Raw genomic sequence first — 21282 nt, 5'->3', positions numbered from 1 at the left:
ATCCACCCGTATCACTGTCCCCTCGATATGTCATCATATTTATTTTGCTTTACCCAGTAAGTGACAGAGGGAAAACTATACATTATATGCTCAATGTGATTTTAATTAGGAGCTCTGCTAGACTAGAGGCAACACTTATTTATTCCTTTTATTATTATAATCTTTGAAGGGCAGCCAGCGTCACATGACTCTTACCGTTGAGTTCATTATTCCCAATGGTACATGCTTGTCCAAACTGAGGGTTGCCCGTGTATCCAGCAGCACATCTGAAATGAAAAGAAACCGACATTTTAGGACCGTGCACGTTTCTCTCTGCTGTGTGCCTTGCAGCCATTACTGTTACCTTTATGCAGTCAGTTAAAACATGCATATTACTTTGAGCCAATATATACACAAAACATGACTGATGTATCAGATCTGCATCATTTAATAAGGAGAACAGAAAGTCACGGTACGGTATAATGTGTTTGAAATTTGGGCCTATAATCCAGAGATTGCAGGTTCAATTTCTAAGTGAGGCTACTGTTCCCTTGAGCAAGGAACTGAACTTGAAATATCCACTTGTATAAATGAATTGAATGTACAAAGCTTTGTAAGTTGCTCTGGGTAAAAGTGTCTGCTAAATACCTAAATGTAGTAATTACACGTAAAGGGGTGTTCCCACAGTAATTTCTGTTTTAAACTTAAACTGTTTTATTTTGAAGCTCATCAAGGGTAAAATATGTTCTTAAGTACAATGTGGCTCTACTAAAGTGTATATAAAGTGTACGTGTATTTTTTAACATACTCTCATTAAGGTGTACTTAAGTTATGCTCTCAGGATCAGAATCATATCATGTTTCACCCCATAATCGCTCACACTCAGTACTTTAATAAACAAACATGTAAACCCTGAAAATTACTCCACAACACAGGGTAGAAATATGCGCTTATAGTTAATCAATGCAGTTAGATTTTCAAATAATTAAAAAAATATAAGGAAACATTTGCAACACACTTGCATACATGGTTCAGACCTTGTTCAAATTCAGGCATACTTTTTGAAATCACATATCATCTACAAATGACTGAAAACAATGCTGACTGGCTGGCTGGACAAGAACATATCTGCCAGCAGGCTTATAGGTCAGACTGAATTTATAAAAAAAATTAATTGTCCCCAGTACACAAATACAGGCCTTCCGGAATCTCTTGTAAAAAAAAAAAAAAAAAAAAAAAAGGATCTCAATCCAATACACTCAATAAATTAGGTTACAGATATATTTTTTGCAGAAGTGGTAACATCCTGTTGGACTGGCAGAATAAAAACTTTCCATAAAAAATTGAGGCACCGTCTACAAGGAAATTTGTAAATGGCACAGGGGTCCCAAGCAAACAGTATTACAGATAAAACTTTTTTTTTTAAATGCATGAGCTGCTTCTCACAAACATACTTTAAGGAAACAAGTAATCTCAGAATCTCAGGCTGCCTTTGAAATAACAGATAAGCGCAGCCAAAAGGCAAAACACTTTGCATATATGAGATGGTCATTCAAACTTTCTTAAAAGCTTTATCCTAAACTACTCAGCACTTAGGTCTAGAAGGTTCCACAGAAACACAGCACACATTTAGGCATGAAATGCATTGCCGTGGCAATTGTGTGTCAAGATACTCCCTGCAAAAAATGGCTTCAAGGAAGATGGATGAGGACCAGTGGCCACGCTGACAGTTGCCCCCAATGCAGGCTATGATTCAATGCTTCCCACCCGCATCAAGAGGAGCCAAGAGCTGAGATGTGTTGGCAAAGCCAACTGAGACTAACACAGCCATTTCTGTGAGTCTTACCTGGATCACCGGACGCCCTTCTGCTGTCTGAGGGAAACTTTAATGGTATAACTTGGTTGGGATTTCATGAGATTTTGATGTTGAATATGATAATATTAAACAGGCTTTTACAGTATTCTTAGCCTGAAAACCACATGTCAAGGTAGGCCTCAAATGGGCCAAGACCTCAACGTGGAAGTAAAACAAAACATGTTTTGCATCATAGAGTGACAAATTGCAAATTCTAAGGATTTCAGAGTTTTGGAACACAATATAAGCAAGGAAAGTCATCAGAAATGCAAATCTGTAAATTCTGTCCAGCCATTCGCATAGTGACTACAACATGGAGAATGTATCTATACATTGCATTTAATCAAACTCACCACAAGGTCAATATAAATTATTTATTACAAAACATTATTTATGCCCTTACATAATGGAATTTGCATTAGATAACCATTGATTAAGAAATCAGTCTAGTGTTACAGTATTGCTTGAACAAGCATATTCAAAATAGTCCTAGTGCTCAGGAAATTATCGACATAACCTAAAGTTCACATGTGCTGAGTGCATTTGGCTTATTACTTAAAAATAGCAGCAGCATTCCAAGCACTTCTGAACGTGCTAGACATCTCATATACCCATCATGAAGTCTCCCAACCCATTCCTGATTATACCACATTAATGGCCCATAAAACTTTACTCTGTGTGTGTGTGTGTGTGTGTGTGTGTGTGTGCCAGTGTGAGAGTCTGTATGCTTGTGTTATCTGGGGATCAGTAGCCTATACAGTGTGCTTGGTGGACTACATCCAAAACATATATATTGAAACAATTTGTTTTATATCCCATGCCTCATGTCCGCACTGTATGATGTATTTACACATTAAAACTTCAGAATTCAGGTAAAGTGAAAACTATGTGCATATTGTACATATTCATCCACTATACATAAAGTATACTATCTCCATAACTCAAAGTCTGTTTCAAGAGAAATGTTGCATTCAAGGTTGACTATGAAGCTGACATTAAGGATTCATAACTTCAATGCTATATTAGTTTTTTACACTTTAATAGCTTAAACATTAAACACAGACTGATTTGCCACTGAAATAGAACTAAGTGACAATGTCATTATTAGACAACTATTGTTAGACATGTCATCAAAGCTATCATAATCAACTATTTGGCCCATGTAAGCATGACCCATACCCCTCCTAAAACTTCACTCCATTCCAGGTGTTACTGAACTACTAAAAAAGGCAATGGAACAAGTTGTATATAAATAAAGATAGGGAGTGGAATTCCCCTTGTAACTCTTAAGCTGATTGGCCAACTGGTTCCATGGTAACACACTTAAAACAAAATGACATGAGCTTCCCTGAATTTGGCAGATATGGAAAAGCTCAGTAATGTAGCCTGTGATCCCTACACTGCATCACTGTAACCAACCATTAAAGGGAGAGTTCACTTTCTATCTTTGAAAGATATTTTAGATTTTGGGAGAAGTTTATAATAACCTGCTGGTTGTGTATTTTCTTGCTTTCAACGAAAAGAAAATAAATAATGGCCCTATCCCAGCCATTGTAGGGCCAGCTGGTCATTAGATTTTGTAAGTAAAACATGCTTCAATACAAAATTAAAATTGAGCCAATCAAAACAAACACAAAGGCTGAAATTGTGTCCAAAAAAACAACGTAATTTAACACCACATGGGCATTAGTGTTGTATCTATGATCACTACAACGACGTTAGCAGAGTATTTAATTGTCTTTTCCTGTGTTGACGCTGCTCATCAACCCCCGGTTTGGAAGCCTTTGCTTTAGGTGTCACACAAACACTAAAGCTTGACCTCTATGTACAGTAAATTGTAGGCTTTCTGAATGAAGGATGGAAAGAATAATGAGTTTTTAATGTTCTACCTTCAGAAGTGTGTGTCTGTCATAAGTGTCTTTGGCTTCTGAAACCCTCAAGCAATGAATTTACATTCTTCCCTCGAAAGCAATTACTCACCAGAGAGAATCAGGTTTTGGTCAATACATCAAGCAGTGATTCTTTTCTGTTATCTCGCATAGTTTTCAAAAGGACTACAAGGATCAAACAAAACAATCCCATTTACATATCCTTTATCGTTCTGGACTGTAATGAAGTTGTTAGTACTGTAAAAATGAGTACTGTAAAGATCTCTTTAAAAAATAGCAATAAATCAAAGAAAAAGAAAAACTGTCTTCATGTTCACCAGCCAGTTCAAAAGTTCACTTCAAAATTGGACTTAAACCTTAGAGAAAATGTGTTTGAGGAGTGTCTGTTATGGCCATGCATAACTGCTGCTATCTACAGGAGAGGAGTGAAGGAATTCTTCTGCAAAGGTCATTAATAATTTTGAATCATTTTGACATAAATGCCAAGCCTCCCAAGGATAGATTGGACAGAATGATCCTGTTTCTGCCTCTCCTTTCGTTTATGACCCCTGTGAAGTAGTCTTAGAATGTCCTGCACTTTAGACTTAGGACTCTTCCTCTTTGTAACAGTGGGCTTTTCAGTGGTATTATTTTCAGTTTTGTCCCAGTCAGACATTTTTGTTTGTCTTGTAGAGGTAGCGTACGGTGGTGTGGAGGCAAACAGCAGTTCATAGGGCTTGAGTTCTGAATAGGACTGGACTCTCTGGGTAGGCGGGGCCAACTGATGACTGACTGACATGGGAGATGGCATTCTGGCAACATGTCTTGCGTTGGGATGATCTGAGGAAGGCGTTTTCATAAGAACAAGCCCTGTGGGAGGAGACGCAGAATTTGCCTTGGCATGAGAGCTCAGGGAAAGATTGGGTTGTGTTTTGATCCTAGAACCGTAAGGAGCTTTTATATTTGTTTGGATAGCTTTAAAAAACTCAAATGTATATGGATCCTTTGACTCTTTCTTCTGAGCCTCGAATTTTTGGGATGAAGGCAGCAACTGGTACACTGTAGACGTCAAGGTCTTCCCAGAATGCGTTGACTGTATTTGGCTTAACTGTTTATTGGTCCTTATGGCATGTTGAGGCACTTTCACACTGCTGTTATTTATTGACCAATTGACAGTCCCCTGCCGTTCCACAGTTGGCTTTGTAAGAGTGAAATGGGTCATAGGTTTTTCAGGTTTGTGCCTCATTCGCTTTATCTTGCTGATTTCCCGCGCAATCTCGGAGAAGCCATCCATCAGGACCTTCACCTTATCCTCCAGCTGACTCATCCTGGTCTCCATGGCGAAGTAGCCCTTCTTCAGCTGTGAAACGTGGTCTGGCTCCCGCACGGTGGATAGCGCGGCAGTGAGCTTCTCCACGTGGGAATGGAGAAGGCCCTGTTCTGAGCCCAGGGCCTGGAGGCTCTCCTTCATGTCCGAACTGCCCTTTTCCAGCATGCTAATGCGTCGGTTGAAGCTGCTCATGGATGACCTAAGCAAGGACTGGAAGCTGCTGTGCCCAGCCTCGGGGCGGGGTGTGTAAGTGGGCGGGGCTAAGGGGGCAGCTCCGTTCAAGCTGAACTCTACCGCATGAGCCGTGGGCTTGGCCTGCCATCCTAGCGGCAGGCCGCGAGTGGCTACAGACTGCGAGCTGACGGACAGATTGTTCAAAGTCTCTGCCTCCACTGAGCTAATGGCAGAATTTTTCACCTGATGGCGTGTGTCAGACCGCCCTTCTTGCCTGCTCTTGCCCCTCTCCCCGCCAAAGTCAAGCTCTGCGTCGTCACATGAAAACGGGAGGGAACCATGCAGAATTCCCTGCAGGAACACGTCTTCGCAATCATCTGCGGTACTTCGGTTCAAAGAGCGGAAAATGAGAGTCAGAGGCACACATCATCAGGGAGACCCATGTCTCACGAATTCAGCTTCCATTTTCTCCTTCATTTTTTCACTTTCATGTTTGTTTCCCAGTCACCAACCATCTTTGCAAGCTCAGCGAGCGGCAAAGATTCAGACAAATGGATTTCAAGGAACGGCATAGCAATGTTTATGCCTCAAATAGAGGCTTATGTAAACATGTCTCCGGCATAAACAGCGACCACAGCACCCACCAGTTTCTGCAAGTTTGGACTACTAAAGCAGGTATAGAATGCAGAGCACGTTCTACAGTTTCTACTGAAGCTACAGTAAAGGAAGAAAAGTGGATACATTTTTGTGGGAAAATGCTGAATTAAATAAGACACAGACAGCTATATTTGCTGTTTGTTTGCACCCAAACAAACAATCTAATTAATAAAACTAACTGGCTGACAGTTGGCTACTACAGAGCAGCAGAGAACGAGTCAACATTACCATTAAGAGATAAATACTTGTGTCTCATGTGGGACTAATCAAAAAGCAAGCAAACAAACAAACAAAAACAAGTGACACAAACATAAGCTCCATATATCCAGCAATCTCCAGAAATGTGCTAATCCTGCTATGATTAACATCGATTCAGACTAAATATTTCATAATATCTGATTTCCATATATTTTTCACGTTACGTAATAGGATGCTTCATCAAATAGAAACCAACACAGATTTTCTGTCAATATTAACACCTTTAAAAAGCTTTCAAAGCAGAAGTATTTTACAATATTAACTGACAAACTCTCATTATGAAATTTCTTATTTGTAAAATTATTCTTGCAGGGCAAATTCTGAAAACAACCTGAACAGCCTAAACCAAGCAATATTTAATCAGCCCAAAAAAAGTCTGTTGATAGACGCAAGGTATTTTCAAGATCATCATCATTTCTCCTCAAAGCAAACCCAGACAAACAATGTTTTTCACAGCGTGAAATGGGCGGCGTTGATTGGTTGTCGCTCCGCCCATTCCAGATTCCAAGACCACTCAATCACGATGGGAATGACAGGGAGCAGACAGTCATGCTTCACGCACAATTTTACAAGAGACCCCAGGAATATGTTCAGCCTCCACTCACCACGATTCTACACCAAGCTTTCTCAGACTACAGACGGCTCAACAGGGAAGCGGTCATCCCCAGGGACGACTCAGACGAGTGGGTCTTACCTCTCGCAGCGGCGGCCAGTGTAGCCAGGGGGACAGCTGTCGCAGGTAGGCAGACCATCGGACTCCAGGTAGCAGGTCTGAGAGTACCTGTTGGGTGAGGTTGAGGTTCTGGCATTAGGCAAAGGAAAGGCCACATCCCTGTACCATTTTCACTGCTGTCTATGGGCTTCCACCAAAGGCCAAGTAAAAACTATTATTTTTGGGCTTGAGTGCTGTGGGAGGCTGCTGCTTCTTGGGCACAGGCATGGAATATCTCAGAGGGTTCCACTCCACTCACTGGTTGCTGGGGGAGGTGCCAGGGCAGGGGCAGGGCTGACAGGCTGCTGGACCGCCAGTCTTGGGGTCGCCGTAGTAACCACGCGCACAGCGGTCACAACGCGGGCCGGCTGTGTTGTGCTGGCATTGCTGAGGTTGTTGGGGTGGGGGGTGACAAAGCAAAGAGGATCAATATCTACACACCCAGCTGTTAACTTAGATACTGCACACTTTATATTGTACCAGGATGTAACAATACATTATCTTTAAAGCACATTTCAATGCTTGAACTGGTTTGAATTCAAGGACGAATGAATATCCGGATGAATATGATGAATATGTAGCATACAAATTTGGAGGATGTTATAAGCATGCCATAAATGTTTTATAACCTCCAAAATACTTTGTCATTAATCCAAATTAATCTAAACTTAACTATCAGTTTTCAGTTTTCAAACAAAATCTCACTTTGCCAAATTCGTGTAGTTTGTGGGTACAGCATAAATTTTACAACCCAAAAACCAGAAACCAAAGCATTCACCGCGCTTTCACACACGGTTTCACAGGGAGACATCCACAGGCGTGGGAGCAGAGGAGGACCCACCAGGCACTCTCCGGTGTCGGAGTCACAGCTGCTGGCGTGCCCGTGGCAGTCGCACCTCTCACAGGTGCCCAGGTACAACCCCGATCCTATTCGGCTGTACCCCACATCACATTCCTGCAACGGACGAATGGAAATGAGAGACAGAGCGCTTCAAAATGCACCAATGAAAAACCATTAAACCAATAAAACAAAAAATAAAAAACAGACAACCTATAACAAATAAAACAAAAACCCAGCAAATATTTAAGATTAATCCTTGAAAGCAAGTCTATATCAATGACTCTTTGAATGAAATGTGTTTTAAAAGATGGCAACCCAGTGGTTATACTGTTTTGTGGAAGGCAGTCCCAGAGTAAGGAACCTTACAGTATCTGAGAAATATATGTTAACTACAGTTTTGTAGCTTGAGTTACAAATATCACGTAGGGCTTTGAAGGAGATCGGGTCGGGTCTATACCTGACATGAGGGTCCCCTGTACCCCCGGGGACAGGCACACTCCTCCACCTCCAGAGCCCGCTCATTGCCTGTAGAGTGGGGAACGGCGATGTCCATCCGAATGTCCGAGAGGCTGCAGATCACAAGAACCGCACAAGAACCCAGTCAGACTAAAACAGGGATTTTGGATCCGCAGTGCAGAAGGATCATAAGACTGAAGGGTCATCACGCATTCTCTACGAGCTTCAACTGTCAAAGTATAGATGACTTTGAAAGACTGGGAAGAGACTCTGTGGGTCTTGCAGTTCCACCCCTCACCTGCTCTCCACCATGTTGTCGGCGTAGGTGGCTCGGATCATGAAGACCGCGGTGTCCGCCAGCGCCATGAGAAGGTGCTCTCGAGTGCAGGGCTGCCCATCTGCACGCCTCCACATCCCCTTAACGGCAGAATGCAAGAGCACGTTATTACCAAATCTGGCCATTCAGCCCACCTAAGCTCATCGTTTACCTATAGACTAGAGATGAGGTGGGCAATTCCAGTCTTGGACGGCAACTGTGTGTGGTGGTTTTTGTTAACATCGATTACCCTAGCTAAATGGCTGTATACATTAACACTAGTACGCGTGGATTAGATCACAGGAAACACTTTTCATATAAGGACACAAGAACAGACTTTGGCTGTCATTTCTACACTTATCAAGAAATGTAGCTAAAACGTCAAATAAATCAGCATTTCTCAAGTCTGTTCCCGGAGATCTACCGTCCTGTAGGTTTCTTATTTCCACCGGCTTAAATGTTAGGACTAATTAAGTAATTAAGGCCAAAAGTTGGCATGACATCCAGAAACAGATATAGCCCTTGTTGTCCACTTCTGGACTAGAGGGTATCCAGCACTGCGTCAAGTCTGGACTTGAACAGCCAATGGGTCTCGGCCACTACTACATGCCCTGGCAGGCACTTCCACACATTTACAACTCGCTGCATTAAAATTCTTCCTGACATCAGCGCTGGAGGGCAGGCGGTCAGAGTTAAGACCAGGGATGGTGAGTCCCACGCCCCAATGGCCAGAGATCCCATGACCTTCCGACTGACTGCATCCCCCCGTCCTGGAACACCTGGCCACTCCGAACGAACGCTCCGGCGGGTGATATACCTCCCTGAAGAGCACGGTGATGGTGGTGGGGACCCGGGGGAGGGGTTTGGTTTTTGAGTAGTGCTCCAGGAAGATCCCGTTGCCCTGGAGGACCACGTCCGGCTGGCCGTCGTTCACCAGTGAGCGGTAGCCGGGCTCGTAGCGCACGGTGTAGCGCAGCTCTCCGCCGTAGGCCGTCACCTGGCAACGACGTGGTGAAACGCAAAGGTAAACCACCCTGTGACCGGCCTGACAGCATGTTTATGTAACAATGGCCTTGAGACCCAAGATCGTGAGTAAGAAACTTTGCAGAAAGTCTGTTGTCTGAATATTTTCTATTGCAATCTGGTATTTACTAGCATGCATTTACAAGCTACACCTACATCTGAAATCTGTGCCACAAACACTAATGAATGCCTTATTTAAAAGTAAGACTGATACATCCCTGTTGTAAGTCGCTCTGGATAAGAGCGTCAGCTAAATGCCTATAATGTAATGTAATGTAATCCCTAAAAACTTATGGGATGTACAACATGAACTAAAACTAATTCCACACAAATTTAATTTACCAACAAAATCTTCTTGCTGGGATATATAACTAATTCTCCTCACTTCCATTGAATACAAATTGGACATGAATCATCAGAGGACAATAACCTTGTCTCCGCGGAAACTCTCCGGCAGGACCCAGTAGTAGATGTCGCTTGGGTTGTCAGAGAAGCTGCGGAAGGCCACCTCAGAGCTGCTCTTCTGGAGAATTCCTTGGGTGATGGTGCGGGTGTTGGCCCCGTTGGACAGGGTGAAGAGCTGTCCATTGACCCCGCCGCGCACCTGCGAGGTACAATCGGCAAAAAGTTACAGGATCCAAAACAATACAGGCACCCAGTAAGGCATCAAGCCTGTACATAAATACCCCATAAATACCCCAATGCTCTCTGCATCTACTACACAAACTGGCAAGCTGATTTACAGTACTTAAAATAAAAATGGTATCTGAGTGGATACCCATTTATGTTTAGCTAGTTTCCAAATTTTGCTCCTGTGTTCTGCTGACAGAACTCAACCAAGATACACTATATGACCAAAAGTATCTCAGCACCTCTTGGTCTGCAGCTGTTTTTCATGGTTTGGGCTAGGCCTCTTAGTTCCAGTGAAGGCTAATCTTAATGCTATAGCACCAAAATCACTTTCTTGTTGAGATTAGTGTGGAAGCCCTGAGCCCTAACTTCAACTCCATCCAACACCTTTGGGATCAGTTGGAAAGCCAACTGCGAGCCAGGCCTAATCACCCAATCAGTGCCTAACCTCACTAATGCTTTTTTGGCTGAATGGAAGCAAACCCCAACAGAAATGCTCCAACATCTAGTATAAAGCCTTCCCAGAAGAGTGGAGGTTGTTATAGCAGCAAATGGTGGACAAACTTAACATTAATGCCCATAATTTTGTATGAGATGTAGGATGTCAGGTGTTCAAATACTTTTGGCCATGTAGTGTATAAAAATATTTTTGCACCTGCATTAATCCACTTTTTGGCTTTAGAAACATCAATAAAATCCAGTCTCTGTTTCCTGAATCTGAAGAGAATAAGTATCTGAAGTCTTTCTTGGTAAATCTGAGATTTCACACCAGGAACCAATTTAGTTGCCATTTTTTCATCCTTTTTGAAGAGTTCCTACATCTTTCCTGTAATGTGGTACCCAGATTTCCAGAACATATTCTAAGTGTGGTCGGACAAAGGCATGACAACAATATAGCCTCCTTTGATTTATACTTGACACTTTTATCTGTTTCTCACTGCATCCTTTTTAAAAAAAAAATTTTTTTTTACACATAATTGTCAACGTATGCAACAATAATGGGCGGGTTGTCGAGCGGGCGGGGACGCACCTGGTCGCGGCTCCAGGAGGAGCTAGCGCACTGCTTGGTCACGCCCATGCAGAAGCACTGCAGGCAGCCGTCCGGGTTGGCCTCGGCCAGGTGGAAGGAGCCGGTCTTGCACTCGTCGCACAGTGCGCCGACCACGTTGGGCTGAGGTGCGGAGAGCACGTTAGAGCCGCTGCTCTCATTGGCTCTAATCATTCAGCTATTTCACGCAAAGCAGCAGTGAGCACTAAAGTGGCTCTTCAGCTAGCTGTACTTTCTGCTCTACTCCTACTACTCTCTGCCTACCGTCCATTTTAGCAAAACGGCTGGACTAATGTGCTGTTTACTCCTACCCCTCTGAAATATGCATCTTTTCACCCCTCCAGATGTCATGTAAGGTAATCAAGGAGTTTGGGCATGGATTGTGCATTCCTCGGAGATTAGGTCACAGCTTTCTTTTGATTTGAGCGTCTGAGATTTTGTGGAGGGATAAAACTGAAGGGTTTGAAATAGATGCATACACAGACTTTAAAACTGAGTTCATTTCCAGCACTGCGAGGCTTACCTTGCATGTACATGGTCTGCTGCTGGAGCTCACCGTTCCCCTGTTGTCACACCTGGAGCTTACTGAGCGTGAGAGGAAACAAGGAAGAGATGATATGGGTGTTTGTGTGTGTGTGTGTGTGTGTGCGTGCGCATGTGAGAGCACGTGTGTGTGTGTTTGGAGTTGTTCTGGTATCTTTCAGTCTACTTGTCTTATTTACTCTGCATTGTAAAGGGCCAGTTCATCCAAAAATAAAATAAAGCTAAGTTTCCACTTACCCAGCAACCACGTTTTTGTGGCACTCAAACCGCCAAAAATATACATTTTAAAAACATCTACAGCAATTACTCTTTCCAAATATAAAGCCATGGTTACTCACAAACATCTATGGACCTTGTTGCTTACGGTTTCATTGAAAACTACTTTGAATAGCCGCAAAATTCTCAACCGAAGCACGCCAGTATTCTGGGGCAGTGTGATGGCATTGGTTTAAAAACTTTGAGGTCCCGTTGAGGTCCGCTGTATCAGGGTGAGCTGCAGCGGATAACTAGAAAACTCAAATCTCAGCCAAACTATCTTAATGGATACACAAAATTTAGTGTAAGTGAAAACACAGCTTTATTTTATTTTAAGGTGAACTGCCCCTTCAATAAGGGCAAGAAAATCACCATGCAACACTCAGCTATATTGCATATGGCATTGCCTCTATTGAAGTGTATGGTAAATGAGTCGAATTCAGGCTCATTGATTCAGGTAGGTGAGTAGGTGCTGGGAAACACTGCTTGAACAGAAAGGCCAAATTTTGGAACTCACGACTTGGAACACACTTCCCGTTGGGTTGAAGGGGATTACCCTGGTAACCAGAAGCACACCTTCCAAGAAAACATGGATAGACACATGAAATAACAGATTTTAAAATTCATAACTAAAACATTCAGCCTCAAAAAAATTATATTATTATTTCTGTTATTATTTTTATTATTATAGAAGAAAAGAAAATGGTTATTATAACTGAAAAAATGGCACATACTACTGGTAAGGCATTTATCATTTTAAAAGGCTAACTCAGAATATAAAACTACTGGTATAAACCGGATGTCCCAGTATGATGTCACTTCCTCACCGTTCACAGCGCCTTCCTGTGTAGCCAGGCCTGCACGCGTCACACGTCGCCTGTTTGTCGTGGTCCAGGAAGCAGGTGTTTGAGAACCTTTGAACAAAGAAAGGAGTGACTCAGATTTCCATAATTTCCAGACGCTCCCCTTTGGTTAATGGGTACCAGGTAGCCTGGGAACGGTCATTAAGATTAACAGCCTGCGGAACTGCGGAAGCGTGTGATTGGCTAGCGGCTCATTACCGACGAGACGTCTCGGTGTACGGGCACGGACAGGGTTTGCAGTCGTCGGGGCGGCCTCGCCGGGGGTCCCCGAAGTAGCCCGGGCGACACTTGTCACACTGTGCGCCCTCCGTATTATGCTGGCAGCTCTGAAAGGGGAGGGAAGGGGGGTCGGACAATTAAGTGTTATTCAGACACAATCCAAACACAATGCATTCCTTTCACTTCAGTTGCCATCACCAAGTGGACATACTGTACTGTGCTGGATCATAGGGTCCTATGACACTGGCTGTGGGGTTTTAAAACGCTATCCTGGGCACCCACTGTGTATGTTCTTTTTTGTGACAGCTAAACTCTTGATCAGTTAAGGTTGTTAAAAACATGGGTTTTAAGTCCCTCCAGGAATGATTTCCTTAAATGTATTTTAACACAACATTTTTTCTCCATTTGTATCAAGCCCTTTCGATCCCACTGACATCACCTATAATTTAGTAATTAAAAAATGTGACCCATTTCAAACAAAATCATTTACCATGCAGCACATGACACAAAACGTGTGCACGGAGGCATACCAGATGAAGGTGCATTTGTGCATGTGCGTGCGTGTGTGTGTGCCTGTGTGTGCGTGTGCATGTGTTTGTGTCTGTGTGTGTCTGTGTGCGTGTGCAAGTGTGTGTTCAATACGTGTGTGTGTGCGCGTGCACGTGGCCAGGCGTACCAGGCAGTGGCCGCTGATGGGGTCGCAGTCGCTGGCGTGGCCGTTGCAGTTGCAGCCGGCGCAGGTCCCCAGGAAGGAGCCGCCGGAGACTCGGTCGAACCCGCCAGAGCAGGACTCACAGGACAGGCCTGAATACCCGGCGGGACACCTGAGAAGGACCAGCGAACACGTCAGCTCCGAGCCCTACAGCTACCAAAGACACCGCCAAACGGGCAGCACTACCACTGGCACCGCTAGGGTTTTTTATTTTTAAATGAGCTTCACAAAAACATACTTAATCGCTTCTTTCCCATGAAAACACATTACAAAAAAATTAACACAACATTGCTAAATATTGTTTTTGTTCAGGGTCATATTTTTCTTTTCTGAATGAATAAAAAGTTGTGAAAGTAAAGAGCACATTTGCAAAGATAAAGTAAAGGTCTTGAAATTGACTAAGAGAATTGACAAGTGAGGGCCCTGCAATTTTTTTTACACATTTTTTACATGAATTTCAAATGGCATGAACAAAAATAAATAAATAAGTCAGCTATGAAGGATTTTTCAGGTTGAGTTCTATCAGTGAAACAATACGGTGTACCCTGTAAGGTGTGAGATCAGAACATTCTAATGTAGTGCTCTTGTAACAATCACAGCCCATACCTGAAAGCAACTGAATTCTAGAACACTTACTTGGAAAACAGGAAAGAAAAACATTTCAAAAAATCTGTTCTTCAGTTCTATACTACACTGATATCAGGAAGCATGTTTTAAAAAAGAGAGTTGCCAATGTGTGCCAGGTCACTTAGCAGAGTCAGAAACCCTTGGGTTGTTCAAGTCCAGACTCAACTCAGTGCTGGGTATTCTCTAGCCAAAAGGTAAATGAGGCGTATGAACGGGCTGAATGGCCCTGCTCTCAACATCGCGTGTTCTCGGGCACTCACCTGCACTCCTCCACATTCTGGGCGGGGCCCTGCAGGCTGAATTCCACTGTGGTGGTGTCCATGACGATGTCGCTGAGGGCAACGCTCACCATGCGGTTGTCATAGATGGTGCGGATGTTGATGCTCTCGAGGTTCACCAGAGTCATCATCAGGTCCTCCCGGCTCACTGGCCGACCCGACGAGTGCTGCCAGTTTTCCTGTCGGGGGGGAAAAAGATGGCTACCCGGGATTGTCTAAATGTATCGTGCCGCATGTACGCTAGTGATGAAGGTTATAGCCATAAAACAAGTGCACAGACATACCAATGACAGTGGGAGGTGTGGCTTTCTTTGAGACTTAGATAGGCAAGTCTTACATATCAGTAGACAGCACTTGTGCAACTGCCAATGTTTATGGGTTAGTCAGGCTAAGTAACTGTCTTTGAACATTATGCTAACTTATGCTGGGTAATTTGTAATGTATGTTTCTTATGTTGCAACTATTATTTCTGGTGCTAAATTGTGCATTGCTTTACCAACAAATTAAATAATCTTGAGCTATTTAACTTGTGGAACATGTGGAATGACACAACTTAATAAACTATCACCAGGAGTTGTAGAGGTTTTTGAAGATTATCTATTCTCTCCTATTTGCATACTAGTGTTTCCTGGCTCTGTATGGTTCAGTATAACCGTTAAACCACTAATATTTTCTCACGGAATGTTCTTTCAAGGAACTGCATGGTGACAGCTGGCTTTCAGTTCAACACAAACAGCGTGTCTGCATGTCAGTGTGGTCAGAGCACTTAGTCTCTTCAGGTAGGGTGGGTAATAGATGAGTCATTGAGAATGGTGCAACAGCACACACCTCTGTGAACTTGACCTCCTTCTGGTTAACGACACCGGCGGGCGTGGGGTTGCCGCGGCGATAAATGAGCCTCTGCCCGTTCCCAACCAGCACCACGTCCGGCTTCTCCTCCGGATCCGTCTCTCCACGGGCCAGAGTATAGCGCACTTTGTACTTCAGCGATCCCCCATAGGAGTCGACCTAAATTGAGACAGAGAATTTTCCATCAGAATAGTCCATCGGATTTGCGCTACTTGGTCTAAGTGGTTAGAGAGCAATTTAATGCTTGAATTCAACCAGACTCATGCAGAATGTGGAATGTCACAGCAGGACCCACATAAACTACACAGCTTGAGTACACCCAGAGACCCATGGCCCACACGCTGCCATCAATCAAGAGCACAAATTAGGACTTCAATCTGCCGGCCCATTCGGCCGCTGATCAACAATTGAATTGGTAATCAGGGGTGAACGCAGGATTTCTGAAAAGTATGAATTAGGTAAAAACCTAGATGTGTCTTTGTTGGCATCTTACAAATATTCTATAGGAAAAAGTTTGCCACATCCCATGGCATCAAATCATATCTCTGCATATCTGATCACTGTGCATCTGACAAAAATGTATTTATTATGACTCTGGACACCATTTCTAGAGTAAGTAATCAGGCAGGTTTAATGGTAAAATGGCACTGCTGAAAAAACCAAACAAACACTGAAGTGTAGGCTAAACTATTCCCTCCTGATAGTGAAACTGTTGTCATTTTTCAAACTGAGTTTGGGTTACGAAAGTTAAACAGAGAAAATATTTCCGATTCTTAAGGTTCATTTGGCTCTCGATGTGTCTGACACAGCTCTGGCCTCAGCAGTGTCAGATGTATTATTAAACCGCAGTTGCCTATATTTGCACACATTGTGATACAGTCCCAACTAATCAAGGTGTGATGTAGGCCTAATGTGATTAAATGCGGAGGAACTTAAAATGGAGCCAGTGAGTGTTCACCCCCCATCCTGGACCAGACCCACCTTGTTCCCCAGGAACTGGCGCGGCAGGGTCCAGTAGGAGTCCAGGATGAGGAAGCGACGGGACAGGTCCACCAGCTGGAACTCCTCCGATTCGGGATTGATATTGAGCTGAGTGGAGGACAGGGGCGGAGTGCCAGGCCGGGACGGGTACGACACGTTCACTCCTGCGGGTGTAGGGGAGGAGGAGGAGGAGGAGGAGGAGAGGGAGGACACAGATCAAAAATTTGCTCTCCAAGTTTCTCATCAGGCTTCAAGAAAGATGGAAATCTTCCAAAAATGAGTATCGAGGGTAATGAATTCTCGAGTTACTTGATTTACTTAAACCACAAATATTCTGTTGCAACATAGAATCTCTCACAAGAGAAACCAAACCAAGAGAGAAGTCCAATAAATGCAGAAAATTATGAAATAACCAACACCAATGTTACGCAATAAAATCAAAGAACACCAGTAGTAACAGGCTGTACAGGGGATAAACAAAAAGGTTGCTGATGGACGGACCTTTGAAGTCGTCCCTGTCCGTGAAGCGCAGGCGGATCTGGTTGCGGTACCGGCCTGTGTTCTGGCAGTTTTTGGTGATGCCGAAACAGAAGCAGGGGATGCAGCGGGAGGATCCATCCACACTGAAATGCCCACTGGGACAGTAGTCTGGGACAACAGGATCATTTCAAATATATCAAATATTCATATGTAGCATGGGCTACTTCACTCTTTCTTTGCATCATGGGGGGAGGCTGGGGTACCTGTATTCGGTGTAAGGGTCAGCACTCCATCCGGGACAGCAAAGACCATGCCCTTGGCGTTGATGGCCTCGCAGGTGTATGCCCCCTGATCCCCCTCTTTCACGTCCCGGATGGTCAGAGTCCCACGCCCATTCTCACTGGTCACTGTGATCCTGGGCAGGAAGCCAATCATACATTATATTCAAATTTCACAGGAAGGAAATCCCCTTCTTTAAATAGTAACATTTCATACGCCCTCCAAAGTTTTTTTTGGTCGAGGGCTTTGCTGTTTTCCAGATGTTTTCTTGTCTATTGGTAGCAGAGACTGGAAGCATGTGAATGTCCGCCACATAAGATGATGTCACCAACCTGAACAGGAGGACAATGAGCTCAGCTGGACCCTTAGCCTTTAGCTTATTTGGCTAACAGTACCGCTTGCCATGTGATGAAGATGGCCGGACGCCGCTCTTTGGAACAATAGGCAGACCCACCCCCATACATCTACGTCTGTACATTCATAATTGTACATATGGAAATTATGGAAAACAGGTGCAGCTTTTGTTTAAGCAAAAGCACACTTTCTAGAACCAAGCCACGAAGCCATGCCAGATCCAAAACTTTTAAGTAAAAAAATAAGTCTCGTACTATGTTGGATAGTGCAGTAAAATTTAAATGGCCGAAGTTAAGGTGATATAGCTTTGAATGCAGTAGCATTCAAAAATGTAGTAAAGTGCAATCATGGTCATGTGATCCAGCTTCATGTGTCAGTTGCCCATCTCTGGGGAGGAGCCGTTGAGGGACCTGCGTCAAGCTACCTGCTACTGGTTGGAATGTGGCCCCAGTTAAGCCTCCAGGTGATGATTGGGGTGGGTACACCCACAGCCGTGCAGGTGAAGGTCACGGTCTGCCCCCGCTGGGCCTTTACAGACTCCTCCGGGGGGCTGGTCACTGATGGGGGAGCTGGGGACAAATAAGCCGAGAGATCACCTTGACCAATCAGATTTCACACCCACTGTGGGACTTCTACACTCACTGAGCCCAAAGTGAGGGAAGGAAATTGAGAGCAGGTGGAAAGATGGACAGAGAGAGGAAGCAGAAATTAAGAGAGAGAAAGCTGATAGAGATGGAGAGAGAGCAAACAAAGAGATGAAGACAGAGCAGATATAGAGATGGAGAGAGAACAGATACAGAGATAGACAGCTGTTGAAGAGATGGAAAGAGAGCAGGCAGAGATGGAGAGAGAACATACAAAGAAGTGGAGAAAGCGGATAAAGAGCGAGCAGATAAAGATGGAGAGAGAGAATACAGAGAAATAGAGAAAGCAGACAAAGAGAGAGCAGGCAGAGATGGAGAGAGAGAGAGCACTCGGAGCGACCGAGAGCGGTCAGGGACTCACAGCAGTCGTACTCATCCGAGCGGTCGGCGCAGTCGGACTCCTCGTCGCACTGGTAGCTGGCCGGTATGCAGGTGCGGTCCACCACACACATAAACTGCTCGGGGGCGCAGGTGTCCCCAGGGCCCTTGGTGGCTGCAGAGGCCGAGAACGAAAGCTTAACGCGGCAAACCGGCGCAAAGTTTTAACATGACTGGAACCGCTGCTCTGGAGGTGTGTTGGAGCCCTGTGTCAAGTCCTGAGGCCACCTCCCTTCACTACATGACCTGACAAGCTGCTCAAAAAACACTTCCTGCCAGCCATGTGGAAGTGACCTTTAGCTGGTTTCCACCTATGCTTCCGTGTGAAATGTGAAAAATATTATGTAGCTCCCTTCATGAATTAATCAAATCCCCCTTTGCATTCTTCCACTTCAAGACTGAAGAGATAATGTATCTGAAGTCTTTCCTCCACACCAGGGTTTTTTTCCCACCAGGAATCAGTTTGTTTGCCTTTATTTTCACCTTTACTTTGTTCTGGAGATCTACATTTTTCCTGTAGTATGGCATCCAGAACTGCACGCAATACTCTAGATGTGGTCTGACAAAGGCATTGTATAACATCAGTATAACCTTGTTTGATTTATACATGTGTTTTGCTACAGATCCCTGCATTGTGTTGGATATTTTTCTGCTTCAGCACAATGCAGATTTAGTGTGTCGTTGCATGCGCATGCCCGTGAGTTCAACAAAACAAAACAAGACAATAAAAACAAGTTTAAATACTTGCTTTTGCACATTTTCCGATAGTATCGGTCTAAACTGACACAGAATCCTTGAAAAGGCCATTGTCAATACCATGTGACAATATTAATAGCAAACCAACGCAGGCCCCCGAGTGGTTATATAAACACTGCTAAAACAACACTGACGTAATGTCAGAATGACGCATTTATGTGGTAATTCATCTGACAGGAGAAAGAAACCCAAAAGCAGCACCTTCAGCCTGGAGCCCATATTCTGAGCTGCAATCTAGAGGGACAGAATGTAAACTCAAACTGCACGGGCTGCCTGACAAGCCCATCTGGCTGCCGTTTGTGTGAAAGTGTCATGAAACTGGACCCTGGTGACAGGAAGTGAAAGAGATCAGTGGAAATAAGTAGCAATGGAAAAGCTGACGTCTGAGATCTGGGAACAGTGGGTATGGGAGAGCAGGGGTCTGGGAACTGGGAAGATTGGGAATAGGAGATCTGGGGTCTGGGAAGACTGGGAATGGGAGAGCAGGGGTCTGGGATCTGGGAACATTGAGAATGGGAGGACACAAGTCCAGGATTAGGGAAGATCAAGAATGGGAGAGCAGGAGTCTGGGATCAGGGAAAATTGGGAATGGGAGAGCAGGGGCGTGGGATTTTGGAAGATGGGGAATGGGAGAGCAGGAGTCTAGGATTAGGGAAGACTGGGAATAGGACAGCTGGGGTCTGGAATCTGGGCAGACTGAAAATGGAAGGAGAGGAGTCTGGGATGAAGGAAGACGGAAGACTCACGGCAGTAGCTCTCGTCGGAGTTGTCTCCGCAGTCGTTGTCTCCGTCACAGCGCCAGAGCTTGAGGGCACAGCGACCGTTCTGACACTTAAACTCATTGGGCTCACAGGGAGACGGGGTTCCTGTGGACAGAGTTCAACAGGGCACTGAGTGTGTGTGTGTGTGTGTGTGTGAAGACACGTACCAGGCAGTGGCCACTGATGCTATGAGCAGAGAGTGTGCATGTGCGTGTGTACGTGTGCATGCATGTGAGTGTGTGTGTGTGTGTTTCTGCGAGGTTATGCATACGTTCATGTCTGCTTCTGTGAATAAACGTGTGTAAACCAGCGCACTCACCACACTTGATTTCATCACTGCCATCGGTGCAGTCCCTCTCTCCGTCACACAGGTAGTCTCGAGGGATGCACTCTCCATTCTGACAGGTGGCCTGGCCCGCCTTGCAGGGCCCGCCCACAGGCTGGCGGGGCGGCTCCCGGTCAGGGAGGGGTCTGGCCGGAGTGGGAATGGGTTCTTGTGGATCTAACGTTTCTGAAACGCGCAGAGGAAAGCGTAGTTCATAGAGCTAGTTCAGAGGCAGGTCTACAGGAAATAAAGTCTTTTAAGGCACTCCAGTAAGCATCTTCCAAACCATCTTACGTAAATGACAAATGTGAAGCTGTCTAAACAAGCCAGGAAAAGCGATCAGTTTCCTGTCATTTGAAATGCTTTTTTTCCGCTTTCTCTCCTAATTTTTTCTCTTCTAATAATAGTCACCAGCCACAGTCACTGGTAGAACCCCCGCTATTAAATCAGGAGAGCCTAAATAAGCATGCAGTCTCCTCCGAAACATCATCTGAAGCCTCTGTTTCTTTTCACTTCGCAGCCCGCAAACTTAGCCTGCATATATGTAAGCTGGAAGAAGAGGCTTCACATGTAGCTTGAAGAAGCAGACTGTGGGAGCTGACGAGACACAGCCATCCAACTGAATCCTACTTCCCTGGGTGATGTTACAGCCAATTATGCCTTGCTCTGCAGAACTGCCGCCATTAGTTAGCAGAGGCATCGCCCACTGATACCAGATCATGAGGCCCATCCACACACTGGAACAGAGCTTACAAAAGCACCTAGCAGCCACTGGCAGGTGAAGTGCCATGGGCAGGGGTGGGGAGGCTGGGTTGGGTCAGGAGGCCTAGG

At 44.6% G+C, this 21282-nt stretch overlaps 1 protein-coding gene across 13 annotated transcripts in view; it reads right to left on the bottom strand.

Moving 5' to 3' along the window:
• Positions 1-21282, bottom strand: part of LOC118207312 (basement membrane-specific heparan sulfate proteoglycan core protein-like) — a 140323-nt gene that overhangs the window by 64315 nt on the left and 54726 nt on the right. For 12 of the 13 annotated variants that reach the window (XM_035380772.1, XM_035380762.1, XM_035380767.1 and 9 more), the window contains 23 exons: positions 20446-20637; positions 20112-20231; positions 18593-18724; positions 18012-18156; positions 17218-17369; positions 16976-17122; positions 16475-16638; positions 15473-15652; positions 14627-14823; positions 13704-13851; positions 13007-13134; positions 12773-12859; positions 12463-12521; positions 11671-11732; positions 11130-11270; positions 9900-10073; positions 9264-9443; positions 8429-8547; positions 8132-8243; positions 7675-7788; positions 7093-7220; positions 6816-6902; positions 196-266 (listed from right to left, as the gene is read on the bottom strand). In XM_035380772.1, the coding sequence (XP_035236663.1) occupies positions 196-266; positions 6816-6902; positions 7093-7220; positions 7675-7788; positions 8132-8243; positions 8429-8547; positions 9264-9443; positions 9900-10073; positions 11130-11270; positions 11671-11732; positions 12463-12521; positions 12773-12859; positions 13007-13134; positions 13704-13851; positions 14627-14823; positions 15473-15652; positions 16475-16638; positions 16976-17122; positions 17218-17369; positions 18012-18156; positions 18593-18724; positions 20112-20231; positions 20446-20637 (3039 nt within the window). The remainder of the gene's footprint in view (positions 1-195; positions 267-6815; positions 6903-7092; positions 7221-7674; positions 7789-8131; positions 8244-8428; positions 8548-9263; positions 9444-9899; positions 10074-11129; positions 11271-11670; positions 11733-12462; positions 12522-12772; positions 12860-13006; positions 13135-13703; positions 13852-14626; positions 14824-15472; positions 15653-16474; positions 16639-16975; positions 17123-17217; positions 17370-18011; positions 18157-18592; positions 18725-20111; positions 20232-20445; positions 20638-21282) is intronic. The other variant, XM_035380763.1, reaches the window with a different exon arrangement.

The sequence above is a fragment of the Anguilla anguilla genome, chromosome 11 (assembly GCF_013347855.1).
Source record: "Anguilla anguilla isolate fAngAng1 chromosome 11, fAngAng1.pri, whole genome shotgun sequence".
Lineage (NCBI taxonomy): Eukaryota > Metazoa > Chordata > Actinopteri > Anguilliformes > Anguillidae > Anguilla > Anguilla anguilla.
This window is presented reverse-complemented; position numbering and strand designations above follow the sequence as displayed.